Source organism: Caenorhabditis briggsae (assembly GCF_000004555.2).
Source record: "Caenorhabditis briggsae complete genome, chrV, whole genome shotgun sequence".
Lineage (NCBI taxonomy): Eukaryota > Metazoa > Nematoda > Chromadorea > Rhabditida > Rhabditidae > Caenorhabditis > Caenorhabditis briggsae.
In genome coordinates, this window is record NC_013488.2 from 481,850 (window position 1) to 495,467 (window position 13,618).

Sequence of the window (13,618 nt, forward strand, 5' to 3'; positions counted from 1 at the left end):
AACATTTTACTAGTTAGCCACTTTTTGATATCTTTCGCAGAAATGAGATATATAGGCTCAAAGTGGACGATCCGGGTGTCGTTCTGTTAGAGGTTTTACGGTAACATTTGCGATTTTTCGAAAGCCAAATTGCTTTTTTCTCCGTTTTTTCGCAAAATTAACATTCTCGAACACCGTGCCATCAAATTTCTGACAGAAAAATCGAAAAAGAATCTTCCAAAATAGCTGAAAACCCTAAAAAGGTCTAAAAATTTAGCAAAAAATCATAGAAAAAGGTTATTTTTCTTTCGAAAAATCGCGAAAAAATCACTACTTTTTTCGGAGTTTTTACTATTGGCGAAAATTTTAGAGCCTTCTAGAAGTTCCCAGAAATAGACTTGAAACGATTTTTCGAGGTTTTGAAAATTTTTTCGCATTTTTTCTTTGTTGCTATATGAATCTACACATCAGACATGAGCGGAATAAAATGAAAATCCGGAAGAAGGAATAAGGAAGAAGAAATAAGGAATAAGGAATAGAAAAAACACCCGGAATAAGGAATAAGGAAGAAGGAATAAGGAATTCCGCTCATGTCTGCTACATCTGTTTCTACACATTTTGCTGTATTAAATAATAATAACAATTGTTGGCTCTTTAATCCTTACCATTCTTAAACTGTTTCCTTGTGAATTGAATAGCTGCAAAGAACGCAGAACTAGCATGAGGTGACCGACAAACAGAAACCGGAGAATAAGGATCGATGATTTGAAGCCGAACGTCTCCGAACACTTGTTTCCTCTTTTGTGCCAATCCTTTCTCAATATAAATCGCCTCTTTGGCAGCATTGAAATGAGAATAATAGTCAACGAATCGAATGATCAGCTCGCTAACAGCCATCTTGTTATGTGACTTCCACGAGAAATCTTCTGGGCATGGATTCTCGGACCTGATGAGTTCGGCGATTTTTTTTATAGGAATTTCAGATGTGACGAGGGATGGATGGGTTTTCGCAAGCACTGGAAGCACTGGCCATGGCGAGAGGGCTTGTTCACTTTGCAAGAAGTGAATCACAAGGAGAAGGAGGTGATAGGAAGAGAGGAGGCCATACTTGCTATTTCGAACTTCCAACTTGTCGCAAACTGCTCGCAACCATAGGAACAGCAATGTGAAACGATTGTCGCACTGAAAAAGATATATAATGGCATCATTTTAACTCAAACTATTGAAATTAAAGCTTACCGCTTTATACATTCTCATCAAATGAGTGTTCCTGAGTGCATGATAATTCTCTTCTGGAAATTGAATATCGATACTCAGGCCAGACGCGTATCTAATGATCAACAATGGAACTCGCATTCTCGGCAGCTCCACAACTTTTTCCACTGGTTCGCCGAGTTTTTCACTCTCTCGAGTGATCAGTTTTGCGAATACTGACATGAAGTTCCTGGAACAAAAATCAAACATTTGCAAGAAGCTTAATTGAAAATCTTACTGTTTGAAACTTGGGTTTTGATGGAAGTCTCTCAGAAATCGGAGTCGCGGAATTTCTCGTTTTGGGAAGAAAACAAAATCAAAGTCGGATTGTTTGTTGACGAAATTTGTGACCATGGAACCGACAGGAAGTAACTCGACTGCGTCTTTATTAAGAATAAACGAGTTGAGATCTTTTAGAAAATGGAGAACCTTCGAATCGTTCCTGCATTCTTTCCTCTCATTATTTAGTCCCTCTATCTGCTTATCCATTTTTAGAAGCTTGTCTGGCCATCTCTTCTTAATGTATTCAACATATGGAAGTGTTTCCAGTGGCTTTGGATCTAAAATAAGAACTTAATTTTCAGGTTAATAAATAAACTACTCACTTTCGCTTGAAGAAGACGGATGCGCAGCACATTCGGATGCCAAACACTGTTTTAACACTTGTGGAATTTTTCTACTGTGTAATTGCAACATAAATTGTGCTTTTAAACAAGAAAATCCTCCTTTTAACCGAAAAAAAATAAGGCGAAGAAAGCTCGTAAATCCACAGGCCGCAAACACCGTTTGCGTACAGTACGCTTTTCTGAGTTGCAGACCGTACTCTGCCCCTCCAAACCACTGGAAAGGCTCCGAATTAAATAAATCGAAATATTTTTATGATTATGTATGTCATAAACAAATCAGGAATAGAAGACAAGTCGTTTTAAAAAGTTCAGACTCTCACATTTGAACCGGCAAAACACATAAGCACATATTAAACACTATAATAGAGTGCCACCCGAACCATAACCTTTGAGCCCATATATCTCATTTCCGGTGGAAGATATCAAAAAGTTGTTAACGAACAAAATTTTTATCAGAATATCACACTTATTTTGTCAGTTGATTACTTTTCCATATCTTTCACAGGAATCGAGATAATGGAGCTCAAAGTTAGGACAGCCTTCTATTGGTGTTTACGGTAAGTCTGTTATGACCCCATATATGACAATTTTACTTTCCCGGTCAATCTAATTTTCTATGTTTTTCTTCTGAAACTGATCAATGATACAAGTTTTTATGACACCTCGTGTGAATTTTGTACCCATCCCGTATCATGTAGTTTTCTTAATAAGATAAAAGATTAAAAGACAGTCTTTGAACTTTTCTGTCTATCTTCTTAATGAGAAGTTCTTATCCACTGATCGTCTGATGAAATGTGATCATTTTGTACCTAATTTAGTCATTTCCAGACCTGAAAAAGCATTACATCAGTTTACGTGACAAAAATCAAGAAAACAAAAGAGGAAGAATCTTCAAAAAGTGTTGTTGTCTTTCTCGTTGTCCATCAGATGACGATGATTTTTCGCTGATGTAAGAGAGAGTAAGACGCATCCAAAAGACCGATAATTCACATAGAAAGTGATTGATTTACTATACATTTGGAGTCACCAAAACGACAAATAGATTTTTTTCTTGACCATTAATAGTTCGATAGGTTTTTGATAGAGTGATGTTTTGCAGGGTACATGATCAGTAGACATAATTTATGATGAAAATATGATGAGACAAAAACAAATAAAAAGCTTGGTCTTCTGCAATTTAAGATCAATTAGTGGTCACTTCGAATTTGAATTCTGAAAAATCTAAAAATTGGTTTTATAGAAAATTTCGGATTAGCTGATTTTCAGGTTATTAAAATTTATGTCTCACCTAAATACTTACAATACAAATTTTCTTGGAGTTCGCAATTCCTGCATACCGTAAAACCTGTAATAGAAGGGTCCCAGCGTTCTCAAGTTTGAGCTCTATTATCTCGATTCCTGTGAAAGATATCAAAAATTTGTGAACTGGTAAAATGTTTATCATATCATCAACAATATTTTATCAGTTGACATCTTTTTCATATCTTCAACTAGAAACAAGATAATTGAGCTCAAAGTTAGAACTTGGGGGGGGGGGGGGCTTCTATTACAGTTTTCGCGGTATCTGAAGAAGGGGAAGGATCATGCCAGTTCCTTCATTTTTTAGAAAAATTTGTTTTAGCTGGTTTTCAGGCTACCACAATTCATGTCTCACTAATTTCTTACGATTTTCTTTTGGTTCGAAATTCGTTCAACACTGTAAAACCTGTAATGGAAATCCCTGCCAAGTTTGAGCTCAGTTATCTCGGCTCCTATAAGAGATATGAAAAAGTTGTCAATGATGAAATGTTTGCGAAGTTATGATAAAAAATTTATCAATTGACAACTTTTTGATACCATTCATATACATCGAGATAACTCCGCTCAAAGTTGACTGTTTTCTTCTTTTGAAGGAAAGTATGGATAGTTAGTATTAACCGATCTTCAGGCTATCACAATTCATGTCGGACTAAGTTCTTCCAATTTTCTAAAAGTTCGAAATTTCCTTATTATCTTTAACTCCGGATTCGTTCGCCTCAATTTGAGACCAAACTTCATGATTCCCCTCCTCCCAAGAAAAAAACAATTAGGTTTCATCTTTTCCACTTTTTTCATCATCCCTTAAAGATCTATCTTATCATATTATCTCCATCCCCTTTTCTCTGTCTTCTTTTCCCCATCCCCACACGTGCGAATTCTGCAGTTATCTTTTCGTCCCACGTGTAAGAATACGTCCTCTTTGAAATGGGCGGAGCGATGGGTGTGTAGGCAACGAAACGGTAAGAATAAGGGAGAAGGTATAAAAGAAGAGCTAGAGGGGAAACAACTAAAACTCTTCCAAACATGTCGTCGGCCACTTTGAAAGCCTACACAACGCAGAAGGCGTTGAAAACTGTTGTGGAGAACTTCAGAAAGCCACGTCAGCTTTTCATGTACCACCCAATTCAATTTGAGATTAATGGAACTTTCCCCACTACTAAAACTGCTCTATTCTCTAAAAATGTCAATGGTACTACTTATTGGATGGCAAACATGACAAATGTTTATGAGAGGTTTGTTTCACTGAAGTCTTCGAGGTTCCCCAACTTTGCAAACACCATAAAATTTTATTACTCAAAGGTTTTTTTGCCTTTCAAACATCAAGGTTATATCTTTTCAGGGTCTTCAAAAAATATTTAGAATCTAATTTTAGAGTTTAGAGAAAATCTAATAGCAGTCTTCCTACAGTACCTAACTTCGAGCTTAATTATCTCAATTTCTGCGAAAGATATAAACAATTTGTCAACTGATAAATTGTTTATCATAATATCACCAAAAATTTTATCAATTTACATATGTTTGATATCTTTCACAGGAATCGAGATAATCGAGCTCAACGTAAAGAGGCATTATCTTAAAGGCTTTATGGCAGAAGCCCACCCAAACCGTAAACTTTGAGCCCGATTTTCTCGATTCCTGTGAAAGATATGGAAAAGTTGTCAGCAGATAAAATGTTAATCATAATATCACCATTATTTCATCAGTCGAAAAAATTTTTATACCTTTCACAGGAATCGAAATAATTAAGCTCAAATTAAGGTGACCCTCTTATCATAGGTTTTACGGCAGAAGCCCACCCAAACCGTCGTCTTTGAGTTCATTTATCTCGCTTCTTGTGATAGATATTAAAAATTAGTTCACTGATAAATTTTTTACCATAATATCACCAATATTTTATCAGCTGACAAGTTTTTGATATCTTTCACAGGAATCGAGATAATTGAGCCCAAAGTTAGCGTCTATTAGAGAAAATACGGTAGTCACCTAGAAATGAAATTCTATTCCTTCCCACCTTTTGCCATCAAATTTCAAACCTAAAAGTACCTCATGTGACTCTCTAGGGTACACACCTAAGTTCATGTTTTTCTTTTTTTCGGTCAAATTTTATTTTCCGATGGCTGACTTCTGACCATCTCTTGACAAGATCAGACATTTCCTTGAAAGTCTATACAAACCAGTTTTCTTCTGTCGACCTTTGTACCTTATCTTTATAGAGACCGTCAGATTCTCACCCATGATGGAAAGTTTCGAGAGGAAGATTTTCTGGCGGTTTTCGATGAATTCTGCAAACAGAATGGGCTGTTCGCTGGCTCGAATACCCCGTCCACAGTTGCAGAACGATGTTATACACAGGCGGTAAGTTTTGGTCGGGGATTGATAAGAAAAAAAGACAATACAATATATTGCAGATCGAAAAGTACATGAAGAAAAACAAGATCGAGGCGCAGGTCAACAACAAATCGTCCCACTTTTTTGCAATGAACGAGAGTCAAATGTTCAAATACAGACACTACGAAGATGGATCACTTCCTGATGGCTACTCAATCAATGTACCCGAATCTGTAGATGATGTTTCCCAAATTTTAGGATCTTCAGTAGCTCCGAATGCCAAACTTGTCGAGTAAGATTGCCTGGAACTTTTACTGGGAGCAATATAAATTTTCAGAGAAAAACTCCGACGTTTCCCATCGCTCTGCGTTCGGAAAGGAGACGAGTTGGCTGGATTTATCTCTTCTGAAACGCACGGAGCTCTAGCTCATCTTCATGTTTTCGATGTAAGAAAATACAAAAAAAAAATTACAAATTATTTAAAAAAAATTGCAGAGTCACCGAGGAAAGAATCTAGGAGAGAAATTAGAAATCGGAGCAGCCAAAATGGCAATTGAGAATGGAATCCGGCCATGCAAATTCATCGACACCACGAACGAATTCTTCTTAGAAAAGGCGAAAAAATCGAAAATGATGGATGTGGTTGAATCGAATGGAACTCCACTTGTCTTTGATCAAAATGTCTACTCGCCAGCATCAAATTATGGTGCTTATCAATGAATTTTCTAAAATATGCAATGATAATGAATAATACTTGTAAATATTGAATAAAGTTATGCTATGTTGAGGATGTCTTTGATTATTGTTTGGTGTAAAGAAGGAATTTTAAAGAATAATGATTTTCGGAACCCGATTTCGTTTTTTGTTTTACCTTTTTTTGATTTTTTATATATTTCAGTGCCCTTCACTTACAGAATATACATTTAAAAATGTGACGAATCTGGTATTTACTGATACGGGAAAACATAAATACATAAATAATGAGCTTAATTAATGCGGATTTTCTCAAGGACCCAGTGTTTCATTCAGTAAAGAAAGAATATGAGAAGTCAGTAAAGCAAAGCTGTATTTAAATATTTTCTAAATTCTTTACTTGTTTCTTTGTTTGAAAAGGTTTTTATTAATGAAGTACAATTGCTTTGTTCAAACTTCGTTCAACCGTTTCCGACAAAATTTGAAAATGTGCGAAAAGATGAATCAAGTGCGCTCCATCTGCATGCGCGAGAGAGTGCCGACGCAGAGATTAATTTATTTTGGAAGACACCCAATCCAAAAATTGACTTATTTCCAGTTTTTTTCGTTTGATTCAATGAGAAACCTGAATAAAGCAGCACTATTTCATCGATTCTCACGACACAGAACATTCTCTTCAGCAGTTTTCACCCGTCAAAGCAGTAGGTATCCGAAACTAAAACCAAGGAATTAAAATTCATAAATTCTTCTAGCTCGTTCAATATCGATGAAGTGACTCAAAACTACAAGCAAAGGACAGAATTTGCAGCTGCTAATTATAGAAAAAATGGTGAGAAAAAAATTGTTTTATTAAGATTTTTATCAAGCGAATTTCTTTATAGGCAGTCTGTTCCGAATGGTTCTTCCTCCACCAAATGTCACCGGCAAGCTTCATCTGGGACATGCGTTGACCGTAGCTGTGGAAGATGCGATTTGCAGGCATCAAAGGAATCAAGGAAACAAAGTGAGCTTTTTTTGTGCTGAAAAGTATTTTTCTATTCCCAGGCAGAATGGATCCCTGGATTCGATCATGCTGGAATCGCAACACAAGTCGTAGTAGAGAAAATGCTTGCAAAACGTGGAAGAAGGCGTCAAGACATGTCTCGAAAGGAATTTTTAGACGAATGTCACAAATGGAGTGAGAAATGCTCTTCTGAAATCCGCCATCAACTCACTCGAATGGGCGCTTCTTTGGATTGGACTCAAAACTACTATACACTGGACCCAAAGTTCTCTGAAGCGGTCACCAAAGCGTTTTGCACATTGGAAAAGGAAGGACTGATTACACGTGGCAAAAGAATGGTTCACTGGTGTCCTACATTATCGTCAACACTATCAAGCCAAGAAGTGGATCGGGTCGATGTTCCGACGAATACTTATATCAATGTTCCTCTGGCAAACGGGCTCAAGAGAAAAGTTAAATTTGGGCAAATGCATCTTATTCGATACCAACTAGTGGATTCGTCGGATTCAGAATATATTGAAGTGGGAACAACTCGACCAGAAACGCTATTCGCTGATGTTGCGATTGCAGTTCATCCAGAAGACGATAGATACACAAAACTGCATGGAAAGCAGGTTTGGTCGCCTGTGATGCCTGGAAGAAAGTTGCTAGTGATAACTGATTCAGCAGTGTCGATAGAGAAGGGTACAGGAGCTGTGAAGATCACTCCATCGCATGATCCATTAGACTATGAGATCTGGAATCGCTGGAAGCTGCAAAATCCCTCATCAAATATCGATGAGTTTTCTTGTATCGATGAAAACGGCAAAATGGTGAATTGCACGGAAGATTTTGCGGGATTAGATCGATTTGATGCAAGAGAGAAGGTTATTGACAAACTGACGAATTCTGGAAACCACAAAGGACTCATAAAACACGATGGAGCACAAGTTAACATTTGTTCTCGAACCGGGGACGTGATTGAGCCAAGATTAGCTGAGCAATGGTTTTTGGACTGTAAGGAAATGTTTGTGAGATCAGCGGAGCAGTTAAGAACAGGAAAGGTTTTTATGGCACTGAAGTTTTTTTTTCCAATGCTTCGGTGTTTTCAGATCGAAGTATTCCCCGAATACCAATCACATCGTCTGATTGATTGGTTTGAAAACCAGGAGCCATGGTGCTTGAGTCGACAGCTGTGGTGGGGCCATCGAATTCCGGCCTATCATGTTCCCGGGTAGCCAAAAAATATAATTTTTTTTAAAACAGCATTTTTTACAGACAGAACAACTGGATTGTGACTGCCGATGAGCAAGAAGCTCGTCAAAAACTCGGAGAGCAATTCGAACAAGATCAGGATGTTCTTGACACGTGGTTCAGCTCATCGCTAGTGCCACTTGTGAAAAATGGCTGGCTGGAAGGAGAAGCTGTTCAGAATCCGTATCTGAATGTCATGGAGACTGGATGGGATATTTCTGGATTTTGGGTTGCTCGAATGATTGCTCTTAACTTGAAATTGGCTAATGGAGAATCACCATTTGGAAAAATTGTGCTGCATGGATTGGTTCGAGATAATGAAGGACGGAAAATGAGTAAATCTCTGGGAAATGTGATTGATCCTTTGGATGTACTAGATGGAATCACTTTTGAGAAAATGGTTGATCGAGTGAAGGAGAGTGCTCTGGAACCTGCAGAAATCGAAAACGCAGTGAAGGATCTGACGAAGAGGTTCCCAAAAGGCATCGCTCGATGCGGACCAGATGCTCTTCGATTCGCTCTTCTCAAGTACGATATTCTCTCGACGGATATTCCACTGGATGTGTCAAATGTGGCTCTAGATGGACTTCATTTCTGTAACAAGCTATGGAATCTCGCTGCGTATTATGATCAATTAGCAGAGAAGTGCGAAGTAATCAAAGATGTGGATTCGGATAGACTTATTGTATGTTCGATGTTTAAAATTCAACAAATCAACGGTCCGTTCAGAAAATCGCTAAAAAAAGCGAAAAATCTTAATTCTCGTCTATTCCTGGGAACTTATAGAAGTTCTGAAACTGTTTTTGAATTCCCGCCAAAACCAAAAAACTCCGAAAATTAGGCTTTTTTGTGCAGTATTTTGAAATAATAATTTATTTTTTCTTCGTTTTTCTGCTAAATTTTTAGACATTTTTAGGTTTTTCAGATATCTTCAAAGATTCTTTTTCGATTCTTCCAGTTTTTTTGTCCGAAATTTGATAGAACCATGTTCGAGAAGATTACTGTAGGTTACTGTAGAAAACTCACCATTTTTGTAGTTTTTAAAAAACTTATTTGTCTGCATGACGTGATTATTTGCAGAAAAAAACTACAAATGGAAATAAGTTGTTTACAGTAATCTACTGTAATCTTCTCGAACAACGTTCCATCACATTTCGGACAACGAAAACCGGAAAAATCAAAAAAGAATCTTTGAAAATAGCTGAAAAACCTAAAAAAGTCTAAAAATAATGTGAAAAATCAAAGAAAACATCAATGTGGCTTTCGAAAAATCGCTAATTTTTCGAAGTTCTCAGTTTTGGCGGGAATTCAAAAATAATTCCAGTATCTTCTAGAAGTTTCCTGAAAAGCACGAGAACTGAGAGTTTTCTCTTTTAATCGATTTTTTAGGTTTTCTTTATTTTTATGGGAATTTACACATTTTGATATATTAAAAAGTACTTATTAAAATTTTTCAGGACGAATGGATTGTGGCAAGACTTTCAAGCACGGTTTCCACTGTTGATGACCATATGAAGAAGTTTTCACTGCATTTGGCACTTTCCACACTTCAAAAATTCATCACTGCTGATATATGCGATGTGTACTTGGTTAGGAATATTAATTTTCCAAAAAAAACATCAAGTTCACTTTAGGAATCCACCAAAAAGGCATTATGGTCGAACGATATTCCACGCATTAGACAAGCCCGGTCCACACTTCAACGAGTTCTTCAGCCAACACTCGTTCAGCTAAACGCCTTCATGCCATTCGTCAGCGAACACATTTACGAGAGAATCTTTTCCAGAGAACCTGGAAGCATCCTTTTCGACGTCGTCAAGCCATCTCTCTTCATTTTCCATCGGAACGAAGAGCTAGAAGATGCCATGAAGCTGGTAACTGCTGTGATGGCTGCAGTACGATCAACTCGACAAAAACTAGAGCTCTCTCCGAAACTCATTTTCTCAGGAGTCCTAGAAATGCAGCCGATTGAAACGACGCCTTCAGAAATCCGTCGATTAGCTGACGACGTCACACAGACCTGCGGACTAGAACTTCAGAATGCATGTCGAGAAGTTGATGAAGACATCAAGAAGAACTACATGGCAACTCCAGTCCCTGGACACGATGCCAAGTTGTGGTTGAGAATTGACTCGGAATCGAAAAAAGCGTTCATAGAGTGTCTCAAAAAACAGTTGGAGAAAACTGTAAGCCGTCAAGAGCAGTACGAATCAAAGGTTGTGTCATACGAAGCGATTTGTGCAAATCCCAACACAAAACCGTTGAATGTGCTGAAAACGAAGAAAAAAGCTGAAAATGCCAGAAAAGTTGTCGAAAACGCGAAGCAAGAAGCCACCAGAATTGAGCAACTCATAGAGAATCAGTGTTGATTTTTTGTTAAATATTGTTAGATTTTTGCAGTAGTTTAGTCATTTTTCTTGTAATTGTTATAATTTTCTTGTTTGAAAAATAAACATTATTTTAAAAATTATATTTTTTTTTCGGCTTTCACTAACCTGTTTCTATCAAATTCACTATTTACCTAACTTTGATTTCAAATACCGCCCTCTATTCATTTTTGCAGAAAATATGGAAACTTCAGAATGGATAGTAATAATTGTCAGCTTAATACATGTTTTATGTGCACCTGGTACAAAAGTCGAGGAATCTTTTAACACACAAGCGACACACGATTTACTGTTTCATATGCCAACCAACTTGAGCAATGTAAGTCTTTGAACGCAACAAACAATCAATCGTTCTTCTTCTCCTCGTTCATTTTCTTGACTTCATCGCAAGACAATCCTTGTGACATATTTTCCAAGTACTTTCCAATATTAGACGCATCCTTTTCACCACAAACACTGCTCACTTCCTTTTTCACACACTTCAATGAGTCCTCCAGCATTCCACATTTCACATCTTCGGTCATTGTCTGAAATTATCAGCTTTAAGAAAATCCATGTCTATTAAAACTTGCATTATCAAAGAAGGATTTGAAGTTCTTCTCGCATTGCGACTCCTTCCTCCCATCCAACTTCTTCTTACACTCGAGAAAATCTGTCTCCAAGAAGGTCGAATATCCGCAATAAGTCTCTAGGAACAGTTTCAAGCGATCATCATGAAGACATTCAGTGCCATCGAAACAGTCAGATGCTTCCTTGCAAGCAGCTGTGAACTTTTCCCGATCTTCTCCCACTGTCAAATTGTATTTGTCAACGCTAGTGACGAATTCCGAGAGACCCTGAAATCGGACCTTCGAGTAGTTGAATCGGTACTTGTTAATACCGTGAAACTTGTAATAGAAGGGCCCCCACACTGCCAAGTTCGAGCTCAAATATCTCGGTTCCTAGAAGAGATATCAACAAGTGGTCAACTGATAACATTTTTATCATAATATCACAAAAATTTTATTAGTTCAACTATTTCTGCTCTCTTTTAGGAATCGAGATATACGAGCTCAACCTTGACAGTGTGGGGGCCCGTTGTTAAACTATTACCCCAATACACTGGAAAGTCTTCAAAAACTCGTCAGATGAGCAAGGCGGGCCTTCTACTGCAGAAGAAATGGAGATTAGAGAGAATATCAGAAGAGTTGGAAGCATTTTTTCTGTGTTGAACCGAATTTTACTTTTATATCGTAGACACACAGAGTTTAGCGAAGTCTCGTTTCAATTTCAAGGTTATCGAGACCGGATGTGCGAATTTGTGATAGCTTTGATCATTTGGGTACTCATGTGTTGGAATTTAGATGTTGATCAGTGAACCGGATAATCGATAATTACAGCTAATTTATCTTAGTTCCTATAAGAGATATCAAAAAAGTGTCAACTGAAAAATGTTGGTAATATTACGATATATAAACGCGATAAACAATTTATCAGTTGACAATTTTTTATATCTTTTACAGGAACCGAAATAAATTGATTCAAAGTCACGGTTTCTATTTTCAGTATGACCACACTCAGTTCCCCGGAGTCGTGCCGCGCACATTCATCGGTCCCATCGTCCTCGCGATTTTCTCGTCTCCAATGTCAATAATGTTCAGATTCTGGGCGATTCCTAAACCCTTCCAACTTATGCTCAGTAAGCCCTTTTCCCCCCTTTGATGCCCCAACAAAGCCAATTTCAGTCCGAACTACTCTTGGATTGATCAACACCGTTTCCGTTCTCTACTTTGCTCGATCCGTTCAATGGGGCTTCGGAAGAGAAACAGCAATGTTCCTCCGATACATCCTCTGCTCCCAGTTCCATTTCTTCTTTTACCTCTCCCGACCACTTCCCAATTCCTTTGCTCTATGCCTCGTAATGATTGTATTCCAACGGATATTCGAGGAACGGTACAGAAGTGCTGTTCGCTACGCGACCGCCTGTGTGATTCTCTTCCGATGTGAGCTTGTTCTCCTCTTTGGGCCTTTGTTCCTAGGATACTTGGTTCTGGGAAAGTTGAAAACATTTGGGTTCGATGGAGCAATTGCGATAGGTGTCAGGATAGCAGCGGCATGTTTAGGTGAGTTGGAAGTCATTATAACATCAATTTTGAGCTCAATTATCTCGATTCCCATGAGAGATGTCAAAAAATTTGTCAACTGATAAAATGTTGTTAACAATATGATAAACAATTTATCAGTTGACAAGTTTTCGATATCTTTCACATGAGTCGAGATAATTCAGATCTCAGTTTCCGTTTGAAGTTCTATTAGTGGTAATTTTCCTACTTCCAGCATTCTCCATCCCAATCGATTCATACTTCTGGGGACGACCGGTGTGGCCGGAAGGAGAAGTCATGTTCTTCAACGTCATCGAAAATCGAAGTCACGAGTATGGAACCCATCCCTACTTCTGGTACTTCTACTCAGCTCTCCCTCGATGCCTGCTCACTTCTGTCTTCCTGGTGCCGCTGGGATGTCTCTCCGATTATCGTGTTCCCAAAATTCTCGTCCCAAGCGCTTGCTTCATCTTCCTCTACAGCTTCTTACCACATAAAGAACTCCGTTTCATCATCTACACAATTCCGATCTTCTCCCTAGCCGCTGCCGTTTTCTGTGCCAGAATCTACGTGAACAGAAGAAAGTCATTCGTTCGGAAGCTTCTCAACTACGGAATCATCCTTCATCTCATCGTCAACGTCGCCTGTACCTCTCTGTTTCTTCTGATCGCATCCAAGAACTATCCAGGATACGATGCGTTGACCTTCCTGCAACATCATCATAGATTTGATGCT

The 13,618-nt window shown here is 38.1% G+C and overlaps 4 protein-coding genes across 4 annotated transcripts in view; 3 read left to right on the forward strand and 1 right to left on the reverse strand.

Moving 5' to 3' along the window:
• CBG11386 overlaps nucleotides 1-1,929 on the reverse strand; it is a gene marked incomplete at both ends in the record, with an annotated part of 2,340 nt that extends 411 nt beyond the window's left edge. Inside the window, 4 exons of the mRNA XM_002635110.1 lie at nucleotides 645-1,161; nucleotides 1,219-1,423; nucleotides 1,472-1,793; nucleotides 1,839-1,929. Of these exons, the coding sequence (XP_002635156.1) occupies nucleotides 645-1,161; nucleotides 1,219-1,423; nucleotides 1,472-1,793; nucleotides 1,839-1,929 (1,135 nt within the window). The remainder of the gene's footprint in view (nucleotides 1-644; nucleotides 1,162-1,218; nucleotides 1,424-1,471; nucleotides 1,794-1,838) is intronic.
• A 2,252-nt stretch (nucleotides 1,930-4,181) lies between these two features.
• On the forward strand, nucleotides 4,182-6,206 carry CBG11385 (the record flags this gene model as incomplete). The annotated part of the gene is made up of 5 exons (XM_045236500.1): nucleotides 4,182-4,390; nucleotides 5,372-5,513; nucleotides 5,540-5,778; nucleotides 5,824-5,932; nucleotides 5,982-6,206. 5 exons carry the CDS (start codon nucleotides 4,182-4,184, stop codon nucleotides 6,204-6,206), a joined length of 924 nt encoding a protein of 307 aa, XP_045094544.1.
• A 403-nt stretch (nucleotides 6,207-6,609) lies between these two features.
• Nucleotides 6,610-10,784, forward strand: Cbr-vars-1 (the record flags this gene model as incomplete). Its single annotated transcript, XM_045236501.1, has 6 exons — nucleotides 6,610-6,884; nucleotides 6,932-7,182; nucleotides 7,228-8,395; nucleotides 8,428-9,100; nucleotides 9,873-10,004; nucleotides 10,050-10,784. 6 exons carry the CDS (start codon nucleotides 6,610-6,612, stop codon nucleotides 10,782-10,784), a joined length of 3,234 nt encoding a protein of 1,077 aa, XP_045094545.1.
• Nucleotides 10,785-10,983: 199 nt separating this feature from the next.
• Nucleotides 10,984-13,618, forward strand: part of CBG11382 — a gene marked incomplete at both ends in the record, with an annotated part of 3,775 nt that continues 1,140 nt past the window's right edge. Inside the window, 7 exons of the mRNA XM_045236502.1 lie at nucleotides 10,984-11,121; nucleotides 11,495-11,674; nucleotides 11,845-11,881; nucleotides 11,912-12,147; nucleotides 12,348-12,480; nucleotides 12,527-12,904; nucleotides 13,119-13,581. Of these exons, the coding sequence (XP_045094546.1) occupies nucleotides 10,984-11,121; nucleotides 11,495-11,674; nucleotides 11,845-11,881; nucleotides 11,912-12,147; nucleotides 12,348-12,480; nucleotides 12,527-12,904; nucleotides 13,119-13,581 (1,565 nt within the window). The remainder of the gene's footprint in view (nucleotides 11,122-11,494; nucleotides 11,675-11,844; nucleotides 11,882-11,911; nucleotides 12,148-12,347; nucleotides 12,481-12,526; nucleotides 12,905-13,118; nucleotides 13,582-13,618) is intronic.